Below are 23,817 nucleotides of genomic sequence, written 5' to 3' on the forward strand. Positions count from 1 at the left end.
AAAAATTTTAATAATAAATTTAAATATTATATTTATAAAATTTTTAATATAATATTATAATATATAAAATAAAAATAATATTAATTATATAATATTTATAATACGTATTTAATTTTTTTTCTTTTAATGTTTACCTTAATAACTTTATAAATATCACTTTAAATCTTATATAATTTACGTTAAAATTTAAGTAAGAAAATGCCAAAAATTACGGTCTAAGGTGCACGTGATTCGGCCCCGAATTCGCTGAGATATTAAAGAAATAAGCATTTATATATATAAAGTAACCTTTTTATTAACGCTTAACTTTAATTAACTAGCGCTTAACTTTAACCAATTAACGCTTAGCTCTAACCTATTAACGCTTAACTTTAACCCATTAGCGCTTAGCTTTAACCAATTAACGCTTAGCTTTGACCAATTAACGCGAGGTTAATATATAAGGTTAACGAAATTAAGTTAAACTTTATTTAAGCTTTACTTATAACACATATTAAAATCTTTTAACATAAATCTTTAAATAAATTTAAGGCATTAAAAAAACTTTATTAAAATGTTTATAAAAGATGTCACGTGCTTCTTTTTTTAAATAAAATAAACGTTATTTAATTTTATTATAATATAATAATAAAAAAGTCGATTTAAATGTAACTTATATTATTATTTTTACATTAATTAAAATTATTAAATAATATTAATTATAATGTTATAATTATTAAAAATGTAAAATTATTTAAAAATTAAATTAAATTAAAGGTTTAAAATAAACATATTTTTTTAAAATATATTATATATAACGTTATAACGTATGTATTTATAAGAAATAATTCATTTTTCTTATATAAAAGTGTAAAGTACCGCAATAAATCGAGTTAATTGCGTTAACCTATGGTTGACTACCCTTTTAAGCTAAGCTCACAGATCTTTTTTCATTTTAGCACAGTGGTACGTCTGGTCAACCGTACATGTTTAACATTCCCAACCAATCAGCCCAAACAGACTTCTAGAAGAGGAAATAGCGCGGGGTCCAGGCGTATCTTTGCGCCCCGAGGTAAACTTCAGTGGGGAGTGACGTCTTGGATGACCTTGCTTTCTTATTTTTTATATATTTTATATGTCACTTAACCATTTTATAAATGATGCCATCGTGCATTGAGGCTCTTCACTGAGTACATCCTACATGATCTTAGCTCACGCAATGAAAAAGAGACATGAAGTTACATATATGTACTTGAGAGAGGTAAGTGCCTCTGTTAAAAGTTCTGCTGACACTTGGTACGTGCCCTACGAAGAAGTCCCCTTCATCTTTGAACTGATTAGAATGCTTATATTTCACAATATAACAAAGGTTACTCTGTAGCTAGTTGATACCTGGAGTGATAAAGTAATTATTTACGAGTTCGCTTCGAAACTTATTTCTCATCATGTTCTTTCTTACATAATAAGCTGTCAGCCACATCGCGCTTTGCATGCATCACCTCAGAATATGGGCATACAATAGTAATAATAATACCAAGCTAAAAAGTTAAAAGGCTGCATAACGGATACCATTATCTTTGAACGAATAGCACCCCGTTCCGGAAATTAAGCTCATTGTTTATTCTTTGTTGTAATATGTTGTTACCACAAACGGCCATTCATTCTGTTGCACTTTATTATAACCATCTGTAGGCTTGAAGTGCTCTACTCAGCTACCCCTAATGAACCAAGTACATGTATTATCTGTTTTTAACACACGAATATAATCGATTTTAGTTTAATCAATTATTGATATTGATATTGATACTGTTATACTGTTATACTGCTAATATTTGAAGTCATCACCATGGCCGATCCGGACGATGGACAACCAAAAAACTATTATGAGAGAATTCAATTGCAGAACTATAAGTTTCGTATGTATCGAAAGCGCGGCTGGTCAATGAATTGGGATAAACAATACGTAAAGGATAACCGGCAATATTGGTCAAATTATCACTTGCCTAGGCCCGGCCCACCACCCATCTTCAATGATAGGCCCGAAGATTGGCAACAGAGACGATATCACAACCCTTCGGCAGTATCATCAGGGGGTCCAGATATAGAGGATCCACAACACGGTAGTGATCCGACCGCTAATAAAGCGAGAGATGTATTGCAAAATGTCAAAAATTACTTTCGTTCCCCTATATTCCGTTACCAGAAGGTCTTAGGTTTCGGAGGTTGTGAGTAACCCTTCCGAGGATGAAGATGCAGATCTGGTTCATATTAGCGCTAGTTATATTCAGTTGAGCGTTTTCTAACCCAAATAATGATGGTAGTGGGACTGGCACTTCACTTTAGGTATGATGGTGAAGGAGTCCCTAAAGACGTCGCTATGAAGCTCTCTCTCGCATCATGGGAATCAGATGAGTTACGGAAGGAAGGAAGAGCTATGGAAGTAAGATAAAAGTAATGCGAAATCATAGGCACGAATCACTTACAATATATATAGTCGATGTTGGGAGCAGCACATGCCGTTCAGCTGGTGCACCCAGAGTCGGTCGGTAAAGAACCAATGGATCCATATTATCCGAAACCATCAGAGGACGACTCTTCCGACGATGAAAACTCTAGCGGTGATGAAAGTATTGATCAACCGTACCGTCCTCCAAGAATTCCCCGTCGTCAAAGGTCCGCAGAGGAATTGCAAACGCGGGCGCAAAGCTTCCATAATCGCTATAGGACGTGGTATTTCCGTAACGCTGCATTAGAGTCTAGGAAAGATTACCTACTCCTCGAGTATATTGAGGGAGGTGACCTCCGGATGCTGATCAATAGACTATCGGATGCAACCACAGGACCTGGAGGACCCGGAGGGGTCACACCAATCCCTAATAGAATACTTGTATGCACTATTGAGACCCCCCCTCTCTCTCTCTCTCTCTTTCTTTGATTTTTATCCTTTTTAAGGCTTGTCTCCTGAGGCTATTAGAAGGAATTGCTAACTCTCGTTGTTATAGTGGGCATTATGGCTTTGCTGTAAGTTGAGATGCTCTATAGACCATGCTTTCAATTTCTAATAAGTATAGTGATACGGGCTTGTGTAGGGATGAAATATCCTCCCCGTAAATTCCACCCCGAGCGGTTTGTCAGGGAAGACCTCATTGAGGATGCCCCTAACGCTCGCAAAAGGTGGAGAGCCAAGAACTGGGTTCACTTTGATATCGACCCGAGCAATAGTAGGTTGTCCTTCTTCAGAGTTTCTAAGAGATTATCAGGCAGCTTATGATTATCTAGTTTTTGTTGGGAATATTGAGCGCCCGGAATGGGACGAGCCGGCATCCACGAATCCACCTTACACAAGACCTATAACTCCTGGTGAGGGCCCATCTTCTAGGGAAGACTACAATCCACAACATCCACCTACAGCAACCATGAGTTATTTTTCAGGAGCGCTTCGACAGCTGAACGTAATAGTGACTCGCGGCGAATCGTCTTCGGCACAGAAAGGTAAAGCGCCTGAAAGTGAATCTGGCAAACGAAAGTACGATATATATCATATGGATAGGGCGGTGGGTGAGCATTTATTCGTCCCAAGACTAAAGGTGAGTAAATAATGTCTAGGGATGGTTGCATGATTGCTAACCGCCAACTGATAGCTCGCAGACTTTGGGTTAGCAGAGCAAATTAAAAGTCACAAGCGAAAGTCCGTGACACCTATTGATTTCGTTGGTAATGCTGCTGACAGAGACATAGCGAATATTATGCGAGGAGGCGACAGTGTGGCAAGGGTGGATATCTCGCGCCCGTAAGTTATCCTCTCCTGGTCTCATGATTTCTAGAGCCCGTATGCTAAGTCGAATACTACCTACCTACAGGAACAATTCGCGTCGGATTGGGATTTGGTCCCCGGCGTCCCAGATGGGCCGGAGGTGGGCGAAAATCCAGTGGCAGGGAGCTATAACTCGGCAACGAACGTATGGGGTATCGCATTGGTAAGTATCTACCTCGTCTTATATAAATGGGTTGCTTTTTCATCTAATTCATTGCAAGACGATGTGGATTATCATAACCCAAAGAAAACCACCGTTACCACCTCAACCTCAAATACCACCCGGGGTGTGGATACCAGGTGGGAGGTTCCTCCAACCGGATATCGACGACATACTAAGGAACATTGGACCAAACATACCAGTATCCTACTGTCCATTGTTAATGGATGGACCATTCAATCATGTCGATGAAGACCTCAGAAGAGCAATATACCAGTGCATGTACCACTACCCGGATCAACGCCCGACAGTTGAGGAGTTGTTAATTCAAGCACGGGTAGGGATTCAGAAAGTTTTCCCTTACGAGACCGACGAAGTCATCAATAACTGGGTTGATAGATTCGTACTGAGCGCACCGACCAGCTAAAGGTAGACTTGGTAGAGGGATTGCATGATAGACATGGAATGGATATAGAGCTGAGAAGTGATTGTACGATATTTTTATATGTTATTATGGAAGGATTGAATGCCGTTTAAATGTATTCTTATATGATAGAAGGATCGTCGATCGTGCTAAGAGAATGTATTTATGAACACCTACCTGTTAGTAGCCCTGTGTCGATCGCTGACGCCGATCTAAACGGCGGATAAGCCTCGACTGAATGCGGTTTTGGGGTTCTGCAACATGGGCAGTGTACTGGGAGCTGATTGAATTACGAATTGTCCGAGACAGGAAGAAACTGTCCGGTTTACCTTAGTTACCCAGGTAGGTAGTTAATATACGCGAGCTGGAAATGAGGTTGAATGTCTTGGATTGGTAATATCTCTTAACTAAGCTGATGACCGACACGCTGAAAAAGGCGACGAGCGTCGTAACATGATAAATTAAGGACCAAAAGACGCCTTGGGGATGACGAGGAGTGTAAGACATGAGAGCTTTTGACATACCTTAGGTACCCAGGTAACCTAGGACTTTGTACGGCTCACTTGTAGTTTGTATGAGAGGATTCAAGAATAACGTTAGTTATATCATTTCGAATGTGCCCCGGGAAAGTATTATGCAGCGGGAGTGATGTCACTGCTGAGTTTTATTCAGCAAGATCTTAAAGATAGAACAGCCCCCTTTTGAACCCCTTTGAACCCATGTTTCCAAAAGCGCGGGGGTTCCGAAAGGGTGGGATGTGTGGCTTGATCCTCTTTCATCCCATTGATACCTATCGACGTCAATCAATAGAAAAATAAGTCCTTAAGGTATAATACTCGTTGATAGTTGAGGAGCAGGAAACTAACCTTGGAAGTTTTAAAATAAGTCATTATCAGCTAAGCGCTTGCTATTTCGCGTCTGTCAACGACTTAATGAGACTGTTTAACAACTTAATGAGAACATTTCAACCTCTTCTTCTCCGCCCTCCACCGAGCGCGACTCGGGTGTGCTTTTATATGATAATATGGTGTTACGAAGATGCTAAATCAGTCTAGCCACTTTGATGACCGCCCGGTGTTTGTTGATCTTGATAGATTCATTGGTCCCGCTATTAAGTATCTACGGGAGTTCGGTCTGTTGAGCTTAGGTGATTCTTAACATGGCGCTGGTATAATCAGCACTAGTAAAAGTTGACGGCTACAACATATCTACCTATCTTTATTAGCTGATGATTCAAGGCACTCATCTAGCAGCGGGAACGATCTACAATGTGCCGATCGTAGCAAGGAATACGATCCTAGGAGGATCATGCAGATGCCATCTACATATGCGATCCGACCGGGAATACTACTTGGATACCTTCCAACAGTATTCTAAGTTTCTATTCTCCGTGTGATCGCCGTGCTGAAAGCATTAGGTAGAAATGCGACTCGCAGCCTGGCTTTCAAAAGTCTGTATGGAGTTCTATTATTTAAAGTTCCTTAAAAGCCCAGACTTCTTGTGGAATTATAACACCATAGCGACCTCAGACGAACCTGATTCCTGATTTAATCAACTTACATTCTCTACTCATAGACCATCAGTTATAACGATTAAAACATGAAGACCTCTACTTCCTTATTCTCCGTCATCGTAGGCATCTGCTTGGCAGGTGTCCAGGCTGAACTTCCTTACAACATGCCAGAGTGGCGTACGCAACCCCAAGTCGTTCAGTAGAGTTAACGGGCAAAAGCTAATAGATAATAAACAGGGAGGGGAGCCAGTCCTCCTATCGTCCCGTCGGAGCACCCAACATGGCAATACCCTTACCACCAACTTACTGGTGAACCGCATCACCCTCATCCGACTAGCGTTCGCCTACCTGGCCATCATAAGCCGCATCCCACTGGCTATCCTCAACCCACCGGAACTGCCAGTCCTCACCAGCCTTGCAACAGCGCTGCTGACTGTGCATACCTTTCTTGCACGCAGCAGATGCCCCGAAGTGAGCCCACATGCGTCCGGAGCCGGGTCGGAAGGTAAGACTCTCGACTATCAATTCCCTTTAGTAGCCGTTACATATTGCTAATCCTCCATAATTAGGTTCTGTGCATGCACAATACCAAGGGCGGAATAAAACTACAGGAATAAATGAAATGATGACTCGGTCACTGGGCAGTTCTTAAAGTATCTCCTTTTGTTAGGCCTTGCTAGTTGGGTGTTGTGCAATTATGCTTTACGTATTTGTTATCTTGTTCGGTTAGAAAATCAAAGACCCGAGTCACCTCGATGCCTTAAACCAAGGGTTCGAAGTCCTGGAACCGTTAGCAAAGAACATGTAATTAAGGAAATGTTTTCTGTCCTTATTAGCGTTCTGGTCAGTCATTTCTAAGCGATATGTTGCTTCACGAGGCGCTTCGTTCGCGATGTAACCGGGCAACGGCGTCAAAACTAACCAGCAGTATTAGAGCTTCTATACAGGTATGAAAAAGCGAATTGGAAATGATACCCGGGGTTGATGCGCCGTGGGGTTCGAGAAAGTGCTGTAGTTTAGGTAAGGTACCTAAGTTATAGTGTGTAGCAACTCAGACGACTGCCAGATTAGGGGTAATGTGAGGGTAAGTAAAAGGTGTGATTGGTTAAAAAATGGGTGTGGCTAGGAGGGTACAACGAGACGAACGAAAAAAAAAAAAAAAAAAAACTCGCATCTGGTCTAAGCTTGCTGAGATAACTTAAACGGTCCTTTAGGTTTATTTTCTTATCCTTCATTCTCGTTGTCATTTCTCAAAATCGCATAAGTGATAAATGTGACTATATGTATCTCTTAGCCAAGACTTACATGAGGGTATTTCCAGACTTGGTTCATAGGTATCTTAAGATATTGATTGGCTCGGGCTTTGATAAACCCCATGGGGTCCTCGGAGGCTATAATGAACTGAGCCCACCCTACTCCGGTTAATATGGACCTTGACATATTCGGAAATATTGGGGAAGGTATACTCAACCAATTCCGGCAGTTAGAAGTAGTGTTAAACTACTCCCTGGTTTTTAGCATCCATTTGCCCCTTCTATAGAGTGGTAGCCTCATGGGGTCATCATCTTATATAGGTAGTTCCTACCGTGTTATTATTATTCGGGTTACTAGGATAGCTGACTGGGTGGTCTTGCTCAGAGAAAGAATAAAAGTACTGAGTCTGCCGCAACCCTCCCGCCTCGTGGTCTTCCCCCACGGCTACTACCTACTCTCATTCATACGACGATCACCGGATATTTGACCTAAATTCCAGTGAACAAGATGCAGTTAACCTCGCTCGCCGCGTTGGCATTAGCCGCGCCAGCAAGCGCGCTGATTCGATTCTCATGCTCTCAGCTTGTGGTTGACCGTATCGACCCGTTAGTGAATCCGGGCATGGCACCCTCGCCGCATCTACACCAGATCATCGGCGGAGTAAGTTATGGCTAAGCGTACTAAAGAAGTAGACATATAGCTAATCGACGTAGAATTCGCTTAATGTGACTATGGATCCTACTAAAGATATGCCTGGCGAGTCCACCTGCACAACCTGCCAGTTCACCGAAGATACTTCCAATTACTGGACCGCTGTTCTCTTCTTCAGGGCCCGTAACGGCACCTTTAAGCGTGTACCTATCCGACCTAACGTCGGTTTTGACGGCGCCGAGGGTGGTATGACCGTCTACTACATGCAGAACGGCTTGGCCGACTACCAGCAGCGGTCCAAGGTCACAGCTTTCAAGCCTGTAAGGCTCTCATTATCTGCGAATATTGAGTATTTAACATGTAGAGCTGATAGGTAATCTAGGGATTTCGTATGCTTGTCGGCGATGCGATGGCTCGAACTGCCGAAGACGCCGACAAATACAAGCAGGTTACCTACACCTGTCTGCAAGACATGGACACCCGTTTCCCCGAGACTAAGAACCTCCCCAACAAGATATGCCCGGCAGGCATCATGGCAAATATTCGGTTTCCAACGTGAGTCGGCTACGCGTATGTATACCGAAGTTGTTGGGTAGTCGTCTAACGTATAGTAGTTGCTGGGATGGAAAGAACCTTGACACCGTGGACCACATGAGCCACATGGCATACCCAGCCAGCGGTACTTTCGACTCGCAAGGACCGTGCCCGGAGAGTCACCCCGTTCCTGTTCCCCAACTCATGTACGAAACTATCTGGGATACTCGCCAGTAAGTTTGTCTTCCTATGGCCTGGTGATGTTCCGTCTAGTTAATTACAAATTGTTGTAAAGATTTAACGACCCTAATGAGTGGCCTGAGGACGGATCCCAGCCCTTTGTCTGGAGCATGGGTGACCAGTAAGTTTCCCGCATCCCAAGCAATGCTCAGGGGATCTTCTGACGCAAGATTTCAGCACTGGATATGGTAGTCACGGCGACTATCTCTTCGGCTGGAAGGGTGATGCTCTCCAAAGAACCATGGACACACCCTGCTATGTCACTTGCCCTACATTAACCACGCAGTCAATTGCCAACCAGAACAAGTGCAAGATTGACAGGACCGTTGAGGAGGATATCGATTCTTGTAAGTTATTAAAGCGGCTTGGAATGGTAAATAATCTAGAATGCTAACAACACTAGGGTTGCCCGAAATCCCTGGAAGTCCTCAGATATCGAAGAAATATTAGAAGCGAGGCGTAATAGAATATCTCGAATAACTAGGGCGCGTGTATTTTTCAGTTCGAAACTGCTGGAATATATAAGGTTAATAAATTAGGTGGCTAATAATACGCCTTACACCTCTGGTTTATATATAATAAATATACTTATTTAATTTTTTTAATAAATAATATAATAATATAAAATATATATATTTTATAACTTATATTTAATTTTAATAAATTATAAGTTTAAAATTTATAATTTAAATTATATAAATAATTATTTTATTATTTAATAAATTATTTATTTTATTTATTTAAAACATATTTATTTTAAATTATTATAATTTTCATTACGTAATTAAATAAAAAACGGTTTTATCCTTTTAAAAATTTCTTTTTTTTAATATTTAAAAAAATGGATTATTAAAAATAATAACGTTAAAATTATAATAATAGAAAATTTTTAATTTTTTTATATAACTTTTTTATTATTAATTTTAATAAAATTATATATATAAAATTATTTTTAAATTAAAACGTTTAATTAATTAATAATAATATTAAAATTTATTTTATTTTAATAAATATATATTATAATTATATTAAAATTTTTAATAATATTAAAATTAATAATATAAAATTATAAAAATATAAAATAAAATTAATATTATTTTAATAATAAATTTTAATTATTATTTATTAATAAAATAAATAATATAATACGATATAATTTTAAAAAAAAGTTATTATAAAAATTATTATTTTTTAAATATTTAAATAAATAAAATTTCTTATATTTTATTAAAAAATTTAAATAATTATAAAAAAAAAACTTTTTAAAAAATAATTATTTTAAAAATATAAATTATATATTTAATTTTATATTTATTAAATTATATTTATTAAATTTAAATAAAATATTTTTTATATTTATATTATTAAATTTAAATATTAATTATTTTAATTTTAAAATTATTACTTTATTTAATTTATTAAAAAAATTTAAAATTATATTAAAAATAATTATTTTTAAAATATTAAATAAAAAATATATTAATTATTTTAAAATCTTAATTTTATTTATAAATTTTTTAAATTATTATTTAAAAAATTACTTTATAATAAAATAAATTTATAAAATAAAATTTATAAAATTTATTATATTATTAAAAATTAATTTTTTATTTATTAATAATAATTATAAAAATAAAAAAAAATAATTTAATTTTAAATAATATTATTTAATTAAATTTAATAAATAAATAGTTAACGTTTAAAAAAAAATATTAAATTATTTAATAATTTAAAATTATAAAAAAATATTTTTTAAAAAAATAAATAAAATAACTTTAATAAAAAATTAAATTTTTACGTTAATTAAATTATGTAAAAAAATAAAAATTTAATAAAAAAAATAAAATAAAATTTATAATTATATTAAATATTATTTAAAAAAAAATTTTAAAAATATAATAATAAATAAATTAATAATAATTAAAATTTAAAAAATTTTAAAAATAAAATATAAATTATAAAATAATATTATATTTTAAAATTTAATATTTAAATAAAATATTATTTTATTAAATATTAAAAATTTTATAATTATATTATTATTAAAATTATATTAATTTTAATTTAATTTTAAAAAATTAAATAAAATTTATATAATTAATAAATTATATTTAATTAATAAATTTTTTAATATTTTAAATTTTAAATATAATATATTTTTTATTATTTTTTTTTAAAATTATAATATTATTTTAATATAAAATAATAATTAAATTATTAAAGTTATAATTATTATAAATAATATTATTAAATTAATATAATAAAAAAATAAATATTAAATATATTTTTATTAATTATTTTAATAAATTTAATAATAAACATAAAAATAACTTTATTTATATTTATTATATAAATTTAAAACGTTAAATAATCCGTCGGAGACATTTTTTACGCTGGAACTCTTGGAAATTATTATGCGAAATTGATAAGGAAATGATAAGTAATTAATAAGTAATTTATTAATAAATGATAAGAAAATTGATAAGAGATTTGATGTTTCCGACGGATTTTCACGTGCGAGCCTGCGAGCATGTGAAAACGCTTGCGCGAGCTTGCGAGTGCATGCGTTTTCTTAAATTTTAAATTATAATTTAATAAAATATTTTTAAAATTAACGCGGTAAATTTAAAAATAAATTTAAAAATTTAAAATTAATAAAAATAATAATATAATTATTATATTATTTTATTAAAATAATATTAATATAATAATAATATTTATTATTATTATTATATTTATAATATTTAAAAGATTATTAAATAAATTATTAATTAATTTTTTAAAATTAAATATTTTATTAAAAATTTTTTAAAATTATTTACTTAAAAAATTATAATAAAATATATTTATAATAAAAATATAAAATAATTTAATTTAAAAATTATAAATATAAAATATATTATTAAAATTTATTAATTTTATTATTACTTTAATATTAAATTTTATTTTTATAAATTTATTAATAAATAATATTTTAATAATAATAAAATTTATAATAATATTTAAATTTAAAATTAATAAATTAATTATTAAATTAAAAAAAATTATAATAATTAATAATAATTATAATTAAATAAATTATTATAATAAAATTTTATTTATAAATTTATATTTATATAAAAACTTTTATATTTATAATATTAATAAAAAAATTATTATATTTAAATTATAAAATATTATTATTTTTTAAATTATTATTAATAAATAATTTAAAGAAGTTAAAATTATTAACGTAATATATTATTTTAATTTTATTTATAATTTTATTTTAGTTTTATAATTTATTTAAAAAAATATTAAACTTTTATTTTAATAAAATTTAATTTATAACGTAAAAAATAAAAAAGTATTTTTAATAATAATTAAAATAAATGGTTTATATATAATTAATTAAAAAGATAATAATTTTAATATAATAAATTTTAATATAACGTTTTATTTTTATTTTATTTTTAATTTAATTTTAAAAGTATAATATAAAAGATTAAATTATTTAAATAATTAAAATTTTAAAAACTTAATAAATATATTTATAAATATTAAACCTTTAAAAAAATATTATTTTTATAAAATTTATATAAAAGGTAAAATAAATAAAAAATCTTATATAAATATATTAAAATGTAATATTTATAAATTAAAATTATTATATTTAAATAAAATAAATATATTTATAAATATTAAAAATATTAATAATAATAAAAGTTAATTAATTATTATATGTAATTATTTATATATAATATAAGTTATATTATTAAAAAATTTTAAAAATTAATTATTAATATTTAAAAAAATTTTAAAATAATAAAAAAAATTTAAATATTATTATTATATTATTATTTTAAATATTTTAAATATATATATAAATAATAAATTTATTAATTAACTTTTATATTATTATATAATTAATTAATATATTATATAACGTGTATGCGAATATTTTTATATTATTAATGTGTTATTATAATTAATAAAGTTAATAAATTACGTGTATATAAGTTAATTAAAATAATGTAATGTTTTATACGTAAATTAATTACGTGTGATTACGTGATTAATTTTATGTAATAATATTTTAATATTAATAATTTTTTTCTTTTCTTCTTTTTTTTTATATGACGTAATTATATATAATTTAATTTATTTAATATTAATAATTTTTCTTTTTTATTATTATAATAAATAATTATTATTTAAATAATTATTATAATTATTATTTTAGTTTTTTTTATTTTTATTATTGTTATAACTTTTATTATAATTATTTAAGTAGTTATTATAAATGAACGGTTTATTATTATTATTATTATTTTTTTAATAGTTTTTTTTTTTTTTTTTTAAGTTTAAATATTTATTATTATTATATTTTATACGAGGTAATGTTATATTTACGTTATAAGCGTACGCCGTATACTTTAATAATATAAATGGGATAAATAAGTAATTTAAAAAAGTAATGTTATATAAAGGTTATTTATACGGTGTGTTATTATTTAAAAGCGGTTTATAAATTATATTATATAAAAACGGTTCGTAAATTATATTATATATAAGTAATTTATAAGTTGTAAAAAGTAACTTATAAGTTATTAAAAGCGATTTATAAGTTATATTATATAAAAGCGGTTTATATAAAAGTTATTAAAAAGTAAGTAAAAAAGTAATTACTTACTTTTAAAGTATAATAAATGGTTAAAAAGTTGTGAAAAGTTTTATATTAAAGTTTATAAAAGGATGATTTATAATATTTTAAGGTATAATAAACGGTTAAAGGTTTATAAAAAGCTTTATATTAAAGTTTACGAAAAAAAGGTTAACGGTTAAAACTTTAATAATTTATTATACGTTTAAAATTTTAACCGGTTTTATGTAATGCTTTTAATTAAAGTAATGTTTAAACCGTTTTTTTAAATTAAAGTTTTTAAAATATATAAAATAATAATAACTTATTATTTAAAGTTAATTTAAGTAATAAGTATTTTATTATTAAAAGTGTATAATAAAACGTAATTTATATAATATAATTATTAAAAAGTTATAAATTTTATAATTATTATTTTTTAATTAAATCTTTAAAATTAATTTAACGTAAAAGTATTTACATATATTATACGTAAATATTAAACTTTATTTATACGTTAACGGTTTTTATAAACGTTTTTATTAATTTTATTATTTTATAATTTTATTAATATTAATTAATATTAATTAATTTTTATATTATTATATAATTAATTAATATATTATATAACGTATATATAAATACTTTCGTATTATTAATGTATTATTATAATTAATAAAGTTAATAAATTACATATATATAAATTAATTAAAATGATATAATATTTTATATATAAATTAATCACGTGTAACCATGTAATTAACCTTACGTAATAATATTTTAATAAAATTTAAATAATATTATTAATAAAAAAATATAATTATTTAATATATAATTATAAAATAATTATAATTTAAAAACTTTATTAAAAATATAATAAATAAATTAAAAAATAAAATTAAAATAATATTAATATAAATACGTAATAATAATATATTTAATAAATATTAATTTATTATTATATAAATAATAATATATTTAATAAATAAATTATTTTATAATATTTTAAATAAAATTTTTTATAAAATTTAATATAATAATCTTTTAAATTTAACTTATTTAATTATAATAAAAATTAATAATTATTATTTAAAAAATTAAAAATTAAATATATTTTAAAATAAAATTATAATATATAAAATATTAAAATATAAAAGTAATAATATTTATATTTATAAAATATTATTAATAAATAATAATAAAATAATTAATATTAATAATATTATATTTAAAAAAAATATTTATATATATTTATTAAAAACTTTATAATATTAAAAAAATGTTTAAAATTATTATTAACATTATTTTTATATTTATTAATAAATTAATTAAAATTAATTAAATTTATTTAAAAATTATTTTATATTTTATTTAATCTTTTTATAAATTTTAAAATATTTAATTATTATATTTTATATTATTTAAAAGTAACACTAGTCGTGTAATATGCCCATTATTACCCGTGTAATATTCGCGGTACGTACCGCGTAACTTTAAATCGTTTTTCCCACCCTTTTTTAACGTTTACTTTAATAACTTTACGGATATTACTCCAAATCCTATATAATTTATACCATAATTTATATAGGAAAATTAGCAAAATTACAATCTAGGGTGCACGTGATTCGGACCAGTATTGACCCAGATGCGGCTGAAAGTATGAATTTTAACTATAGTGGCTATTACAGGCCCTTCTTTAATGGCCTATATCCCCTATAATTTCAACACCTTCCATCCTTAATAACTTTACGAATATAGCTCCAAATAATTCGGGAAAAGGGGTAAAAGGTAATTAACTAAATGGCCTAAATTATAAAAAAAGCCCTTGATTTTTACCGATTTATTTCGTAAAGATACGGCTATTTCTATATAATAAGCTAAAATAAACTAGTAGATACTAGTAAAAAAGTCATTTTATATATACAAATGTTTACTTCTTTAATATCTCAGTCAATCCGGGGCCGAATCACGTGCAACCTGGACCGTATTTTTGCTGATTTTCTTATTTGAATTTTGGTATAATTTACATATAATTCGGCCTAGGATTCGTAAAGTTGTTAAGGTAAACGTTAAAAGGGGGGAAAAAAAGCGAGGTACGTACCCCGTTTTACTGCACGGGTAACAATGGGCATATTACACGATTAATATTACTTTTATTTAAATTTTAATATATAATTTATAATAAAAAAACCTTATAATATTTTAAAAGATAATATATATTTAAAAATTTTTATAAATAAATAAAAATAATAATTAAATTAATATAAAAATAATTTATTTTATTTAATATTTAAATATAATTTTAAATAATAAATAAATATTATATTATTTAATAAATATTAATTAAAAATAAATAAAACCTTTTAATATATTATATATTTAATTAATATAATGTTAATAATTATTAAATTTAAATTAAAATTATATAAATAAATTAAATATAATTTTAAATAAAATTAATAATATAAAATTATAAAAATTAAATATTAATTATTAATAAATAATTATATATAAATATTATATAAATTATTTATAAAACGTAAGTTATTATTTAATAAATAATTATATAAAATTAAAAAAAATTTAAATAATAAAATTATTTAATATAAAATTAAATAAATAATTAAAAGATTTAAATAAATTAAAAGATTTAATTATATTAATATTTTTATATTAATAATTAAATTTATAAATTATAAGGTTATATTTATTAAATAATGTAAAAATTAAATAAATATTATTTTAAAAACGAAAACTTTTTCGTTATAATATAAAAATTATAACTTTATTATAATTTTAAATTATTTATTTATATTAAAAAAAAGTAATATATTTAATTATATTATATATATAATAAAAAAATTTACGTAATTTATTTTATAATTATATATGTAATTAATAAGATTTATAAAATAATAACATATAAAGTAATTACTTTATATAAAATTAATATTTTTAATATAAAAAAATATTTTTTTATACTTTTTATTACTTTTAATAACCTTTTTTAAAAAGCGTTTATAACGGGTTATTACTTGTAATAAACCTTTATTTTACCAATTTATAACACGCGTTTAATTAACTTATTAAACATTTTAAAAGGATTTTATTAAAGTAAAAGTAAAGTTTATAATACTTTTTTTTAAATAACGGGATAAAAGATTCGTGGTGTTAAAAATAGTTAAAAAAAAAAATATAAAAATAAAAAAGTATTAAGTAATAAAATAAACGGTAATATTATATTTAATTAATTGTAAAAAATAAAATAAATAAGTTAATTATATAATATAAAAATTAAGTTAATAACATATATTTATTAATAACCTCGTATAAACTTTTATAATAATAAATAAAAATAAAGTTTATAATGTCGTATTTTTAATAATAAATAAAAATTATATAATGTTAAAAAAAGTTAAAAAAGTGTAAAAAAAAAAAATACGTATTTAATAACTTTTTTTAAAATTATATAACCGTAATAAACCTTTTATAATAATTTAAAAATAAGGTTTACGATACCGTAATATTAATAAATAAATAATATAAATATAATGTTAAATAAAAAAGTGTAAAAAAAAAGAAAAAGTTAAATGTAAAAAAGAAAAAATGTAAATAAATTATTAAAAGATTAAATTAATTAATTAATTAATAATTAAATTAATAAATTAATAAATGAGTTTATTAAAAATTAAATTAATAAAAATAAAGTTTATAATATTATAATATTAATAAATAAGTAATACGTATATAATAATAAGTAAAAAAATGTAAAAAAAAAAAAAAAACCAAATGTTAAAAAAGTGGTTATTATATATAAGTTATTAAAAAATTAAATTAATAAATGAGATAATTAAAATTAAATTAATAAATAAACTTATTAAAAATTAAATTAATAAAAGTAAAACTTACGATATTACGTTATTAATAAATAAATAATACGTATATAATGGTAAAATAAAAAGTGTAATAAGTAAAAAAACTCGAATTTTAAAAAAAAAGTGATGTCGTATATATAAAAAAAAGATTACGTTAAACTTATTTTTTATCGAAAAAATTTAAAAGTTAAAATTAATGTTTTAAATAACATTAATTTAAAGTTACATTTAATTTAATTAATTAATTTATTAAGTTATAATTAAGTTATAAATTTAAAACTTTTAATAAAATGCGTGCGTTTTATTTAATTAATTAAATTTTTATAACCGACTTTTTTTTTTATTATTAAAGCGTTTTAACGCGTTTTTTTAAAATTTAACTTAATTATAAAAGCTTTTTATTAATCGATTAACGTAACGTTTACCACCATTTTATTTTTTTATTATAAATAAACGTTTATTAATTAAATGACTTATTTTATTAATTATTTTATCCGTTATTTAATTAATTAAATTACGTATTAATTAATGTTTATAAATAAATGATTTAATTAAATGCATTTTTTTAACTTTATTAAATAAGCGATTTAATTAATTAAATCTTTATTTTATTAATTTTATTACGTATTAATCCGTACATTTAAATTTTAAGCCTTTTTTTTTAATTAAAATTTAAAAGTAAAAACTTTCTTTTAAAAACATATAACGTAAATAAATAAAAAAAGTTTTTTTAATTATAATAATAATTTTAAATTTAAAATTAAAATAAATAAATATTATTATTATTTTTTTATATAAAAATATAAATAAAAATATTTATATTAAATAACTTTTTAAATTTAATAATAATATAAATAAATATTATAAATTTAATAAAGTTTTATATAATTTAAAATAAATTTTATAAATATAATATTAAATATTAATAATATATTTATAAATGTTAAAATTTAAAATATTTAATTTAAATGTAAAAATATTTATTAAAAGTTATATTTATATAATAATTTATATAAATAATTTATTTATTATTAAATTATTAAAAAATAAAATTTATAAAATTAAAGTTAAATTAATTAAAAAATTTAAAATAATTAATTTAAATTTTTATTTATATTATTTAAAAATAATTATTAAAAAAGATTATTTAAATAAAATTATTAAATTTAATTAAAAAATATATTTAAAAAAGATTATTAAAAATTTAAATTAATAAAAATTTAATTTTATTAATATATTTATAAATATTTTAAAAATTATTAAACCGTTAAATAATTATATAATAATTATTATAAATGTTAAATAATATATATAAATTATAAAATATTTAATATATATAATAATAATTATTTTAATATACGTTAAACCATAATTTATTAAAACGTAAAAGTTACGTTTATTTAAATTATAAAACATATGATTTATATATTTATATTTATAAATTACGGGTAAATTTTTTAATAAATTATAATTTAAAATTAATTTAAATTTAAATTTACGTTACGGTAAAATTTTAATAATAAATTTAAGTATTATATTTATAAAAATTTTAATATAATATTATAACGTATAAAATAACTTTAATTTAAATAATTTAAAGTTAATAATATATTATATTTATTTATTTAAATTTTTTATATATTTATATAACGTTACGTTATTATATTATAGTTTTAAACGTTAAAATTACCTTATAATAAATGATATTATTACCATTATAACTACTTATAATATAATTAATAATATATATAAGATAATATATTTTATACTTAAAAATAATAATATTATTATTTAAATTTTCCCGTTTTTTTTTTATACTTATACGACTTTATCGCGTATTAAAGTTAACGCGTTACAACCGTTATTACAGTTACCGTTACGACCGATATTACGGTTATTTTTAACACTTATAATAACACTTATAACCACGTATAAAATAATTTATTTTATATTTAAAAGTAATAATATTATTGTTTATTTAAACTTTCCCGCCTTTTTTATATTTATATAACTTTATTACGCGTTATATATTACGGTTACCGTTACGACCGATTAATGTTACGACCGGTGTTAAAACCGTTACGGTTAATTTTAATTATTTTTAACATTTTAAAGTTTAAAACACATGGATTAAATCGATAAATTTAATGATAAAGTTAATACGAGTATATAATTAATAATTATTTATTATAAAAACGTATTAACGTTATTATTTTTAATAATTTTATTAATTATTATTATTAATGTTATAATTAATATTATAACCGTTATAATTATATTTAACACTTTTAAAAACCTTAAAATATATAAATTTAATCGTAAATTTAATAATAAAATTAATATAATTATATGTAATTATTATTTATTATAAAAATGCGTTAACGTTATTATTTTTTAATAATTTTATTAATTAAATAACGTTAATGTTATTTTCACCGTAAGTTAATTTTTTAAAAAACACGTATTTAAAATAACCTTAAATTAAAAATTTAAAAATGGTTTAAAAAGGTTATATAAGTTATAATTAATTAAAGAGGTAATGTGGTTATAAAAGTACATCTTTTTAAACTAATTTTTAAATTTCGGTTTAAAGTTATTTAAAATAAAATAATAAAGAGTAACATTAATTGCGTAATATACCCATTGTTACGTGCGTAATATAAAATGATATATATCGGGTAATTTAAAATCGCTTCCCGCATTTAACCTTTAATAACTTTATAAATTTTAATTTAATTTTTATATAACTTATGCTATAATTTAAATAAGAAAAAAACAAAAAATACCGTTTAAATTACATGTGATTCGGACTAATATTAACCTTAATGCGGCTGAAAGTATAAATTGTAATTATAATAATTATTTTAAAGCTCTTTTTAATAACCTTTATCCTTTATAACCCTTATATCTTTCACCCTTAATAACTTTCCCAATATAACCCGAATAAATGTCAAAAAAATCTTAATATTTAAATAACTAAATAACCAATATTATAAAAAAAACCCTTAATTTTTAGCGATTTATTTCGTAAAGATATAGTCGTTTCTTTATAATAAACTAAAATAAACTAATAAATACTAATAAAAAAGTCACTTTATATATATAAATACTTACTTCTTTAGTATCTCAGCCAATTCGAGGCCGAATCACGTGCAACCTAAACGGTATTTTTACTAATTTTCTTATATAATTAATTATATTTTTTTAAAAAAAATCGGACCAATATTCGTAAAGTTATTAAGGTAAACGTTAAAAAGGTGGGAAAAAAAGCTAGGTACGTACCCCGTATATTACGCACGCAACAATAGGCATATTACGCAATTAATATTACTTATAATAAATATATATTTTAATATTATATATATTATATTATATTTAAATTATTATATAAAAAATCTTATTATAATATATATATTTATAATTAAAAAAGTTTTAAAATATTTAAAAAAAACCTTAAATTATAAATTTATATATTAAAATAATTTAAAAGATTTTATAAAATAAATAAATGTTAATTATATAAAATATATATAATTTAAAAGATTAATTTTAAAATATATTTTTAATATTAATAATAATATTATTAATTAATTATTAAAAAAATAATTAATAATTATTATTTTTATTTATAAATTTAAATTTAAAAAAATAATAAACGTTATAAAAAAAGTAATTTAATTACGTTAATTATTAATTAAATTAATTATTAAAAAAAATAAAGTTATTATTATAATTATATATAATAATAATTAAAAAATATTAATATTTATTAAAAACTTATAATTTTATATATATATTAAATATATTAAAATTAATGTTTATTTTATTTATAAAAAATAATTTAATAATAAAATAAACTTTTTATATATTTTTATAATTTAATAAATTATAAATAAATTTATTAAATCTTTATTAAAAAATGTATTTATTAAATTTAAAAAAATAATAAGTTTTTAATTATAAAATAAATAAAAAATAATAATAAAATAAATGTTTTATAATTAATAAAATAATTTATAATAATATAAAATATATAATTATAAAATATATAAATATAAGGTATAATTAAAAATATTAATTATAATTAAATTTAAATTAAAATATATTTTTAAATATATTATTAAAAACTTTAAAATTAATATATTTTAAAAATTATATATAAATAATAATAAAATATATTTAAAAATTATATATTAAGATTATTTATTATATTAATTATAAAATAAAATTATTTTATAAAAAACTTTTTTAATATTTAAAGTAAATTTATTAAAATAATAATAAAAATTATATAATTTTTATAATTATTAATATATAAAAATTAACTGTTATAATTTTAAAAAAATTAAATCGTTTTATTAAAAAAAATTATTTTTAAAAACGTAAAAAATTTTTTATTATTAATTTAATTAATAATAAATGCGAAATAAATAATAAATTTATAATAAATTTATTTTAAAATATTTAATATTAAAATATTAAAATATTTATAATAATTATTAATTAATATATATTAAAATAATATTTTTTATAGAGCAACACTAGTCGTGCAGTATGCCCATTGCTACCCGTGCAGTAAAACGGGGTACGTACCTCGCTTTTTTCCCACCCCTTTTACGTTTACCTTAATAACTTTACGGATTCTGGTCCAATTTATATATAATTTATACCATAATTTAAATAAGAAAATAACGAAAATTCCAATCCAGGGTGCACGTGATTTAGCCAAGAATTGGCTGAGATATTTAAAAAATAAGCATTTGTGTATACAAAGTGACTTTTTTACTAGTACCTACTAGTTTATTTTAGCTTATTATATAGAAATAGCCGTATCTTTACGAAATAAATCGGTAAAAATCTCGTCTTTTCGCTATGAAATAAGCCATTAAGTTAAATATATCGTACCGTTTTTTCCGAATTATTCGGAGCTGTATTCGTAAAGTTATTGAGGATTAAAAGTATTTTGATTATAGGGGATAAAGGCCACTAAAAGGGGCCCTGCAATAGCCACTATAGTCAAAATTTACACTTTCAGCCGCATCCGGGTCAATACTAGTCCGAATCACATGCACCCGGGACCGTAATTTTCGTCTTTTTCTTATCTAAATTATGATATAAATTATATATAAATCGGACCAAAATCCGTAAAGTTATTAAAGGTTGAATGCGGAAAGCGATTTTAGCTTACCCGGGACTATACCCCGCATACTGCACGGGTAGCAATGGGCATACTGCACGACTAGTGTTGCTCTTTTTATATATATTAATAAATTATATTTTTTTATAATAATTTAAATTAAATAAATTAAATAAATTATATATTTAATTTTTTATTATAAGATTTATTTTATAATTTTATAAAAATAATATTTAAAATTAAAAAAAAAATTTAAATAAAGTTATTTAATATATTTAATAAATAATTAATAAATAATAAATAAAAAAATAAATGTTAATATATATTTATAATAATTATTATTAATAATGTTATAAAGTTAAAAAAATATATATTAATATAAAATTATAATTTTATTAAAATAACTTTTATTAAAATTTATTAAAAATAAATATTATAAAAAAAATAACGTTTATTTATAAAATATTTATAAAAATAAAAATATATAAGTAAAATTAAAATATAATATAATATAAATTTATTAAATAATAAGAAAAATTATTACTTTTTATTATTATTAAAAAAAATTAAAAAATAAGTATAATTTAAAAATTTATTTTACGAAAGTTTTAATAATATACGTTTTTATTAAGAGCAACACTAGTTGCGCAGTATGCCCATTGCTGCGTGCGTAGTAAAACGAGGTACGTACCCGGCTTTTTTTCCACCCCTTTTATATTTAATTTAATAGCTTTACAAATATTGGTCCGATTCTTTTCGAAAAAACGTAATTAATTATATAAGAAAATCAGCGAAATTATAATCCAGGGTGTACGTGATTTGGCCTCGAATTGGCTAAGATATTTAAAAAGTAAACATTTGTGTATATAAAGTTACATTTTTACTAATTTCCACTAGCGTATTTTATAAATATAGCTGTATTTTTACCAAATAAATAGGTAAAAATCTAGGGTTTGTTTTATAATATCGGCTATTTAGTTATATAAATATTAACACTTTTTTAAAATTTATCCGAACTGTATTGGTAAAATTATTAAGGTTAAAACGTGTTGGGATTATAAGGGATAAAGGCCACTAAAAAAAGCCTTGTAATAACCACTATAGTTAAAATTCATACTTTTAGCCGCATCCGGGTTAATATTGGTCCGAATCACGTGCGGCTGGGTTCATATTTTTACTAATTTCTTTACCTAAATTACGGTATTAATTCTATCCAAATTGAACTAAGATTTGTAAAGTTATTTAAAAAGAGGTGCGGAAAGCGATTTTAACTTACCCGGGAGCATACCCCGCATACTGCGTACCCAGTAAACAGCACACTGCGCAACTAGTGTTGCTCTTTATTAATGTGTAAAGTTAAAGTTTTAAAAAAAATATAAAGTTATATAAGTTTAAGTTATTATAAAGGATTTTTAAGAGGTAAGTTACGGGTATAATTTAAGTAAAAATGTTAAAATATATAAGGTTAATAAATCAAGTGGTTGGTAATATACCTTACACTTGTGGCTTATATATAACAAGAGGCAACCCCATTGGCTTGCACAATAGCCCTGAGTTTACGAACAAAGCCAGGCTGCCAGGCCAGGCCAACCGATTGATTTGATTGGTTGAATCC

General features: G+C 23.9%; 3 protein-coding genes across 3 annotated transcripts; all 3 read left to right on the forward strand.

Annotated features, from left to right (window-relative positions):
* Nucleotides 1-1,825: 1,825 nt before the first annotated feature.
* On the forward strand, nucleotides 1,826-4,380 carry F5Y00DRAFT_267800 (kinase-like domain-containing protein; the record flags this gene model as incomplete). Its single annotated transcript, XM_048012130.1, has 10 exons — nucleotides 1,826-2,204; nucleotides 2,301-2,419; nucleotides 2,474-2,866; nucleotides 2,982-3,000; nucleotides 3,051-3,200; nucleotides 3,259-3,566; nucleotides 3,621-3,667; nucleotides 3,718-3,769; nucleotides 3,840-3,956; nucleotides 4,015-4,380. The coding sequence occupies 10 exons, from the start codon at nucleotides 1,826-1,828 to the stop codon at nucleotides 4,378-4,380; spliced, it is 1,950 nt and encodes a 649-aa protein (XP_047859738.1).
* Nucleotides 4,381-5,976: 1,596 nt separating this feature from the next.
* Nucleotides 5,977-6,493, forward strand: F5Y00DRAFT_267198 (uncharacterized protein; the record flags this gene model as incomplete). Its single annotated transcript, XM_048012046.1, has 3 exons — nucleotides 5,977-6,067; nucleotides 6,128-6,395; nucleotides 6,460-6,493. 3 exons carry the CDS (start codon nucleotides 5,977-5,979, stop codon nucleotides 6,491-6,493), a joined length of 393 nt encoding a protein of 130 aa, XP_047859739.1.
* Nucleotides 6,494-7,651: 1,158 nt separating this feature from the next.
* F5Y00DRAFT_267199 (uncharacterized protein) lies at nucleotides 7,652-9,019 on the forward strand (the record flags this gene model as incomplete). Its single annotated transcript, XM_048012047.1, has 7 exons — nucleotides 7,652-7,804; nucleotides 7,858-8,115; nucleotides 8,178-8,350; nucleotides 8,410-8,562; nucleotides 8,625-8,690; nucleotides 8,747-8,916; nucleotides 8,973-9,019. 7 exons carry the CDS (start codon nucleotides 7,652-7,654, stop codon nucleotides 9,017-9,019), a joined length of 1,020 nt encoding a protein of 339 aa, XP_047859740.1.
* Between the last annotated feature and the right edge of the window lie 14,798 nt (nucleotides 9,020-23,817).

This window comes from Daldinia vernicosa (genome assembly GCF_022497035.1).
Source record: "Daldinia vernicosa strain CBS 139.73 unplaced genomic scaffold F5Y00scaffold_106, whole genome shotgun sequence".
NCBI classification, from domain to species: Eukaryota; Fungi; Ascomycota; class Sordariomycetes; order Xylariales; family Hypoxylaceae; genus Daldinia; species Daldinia vernicosa.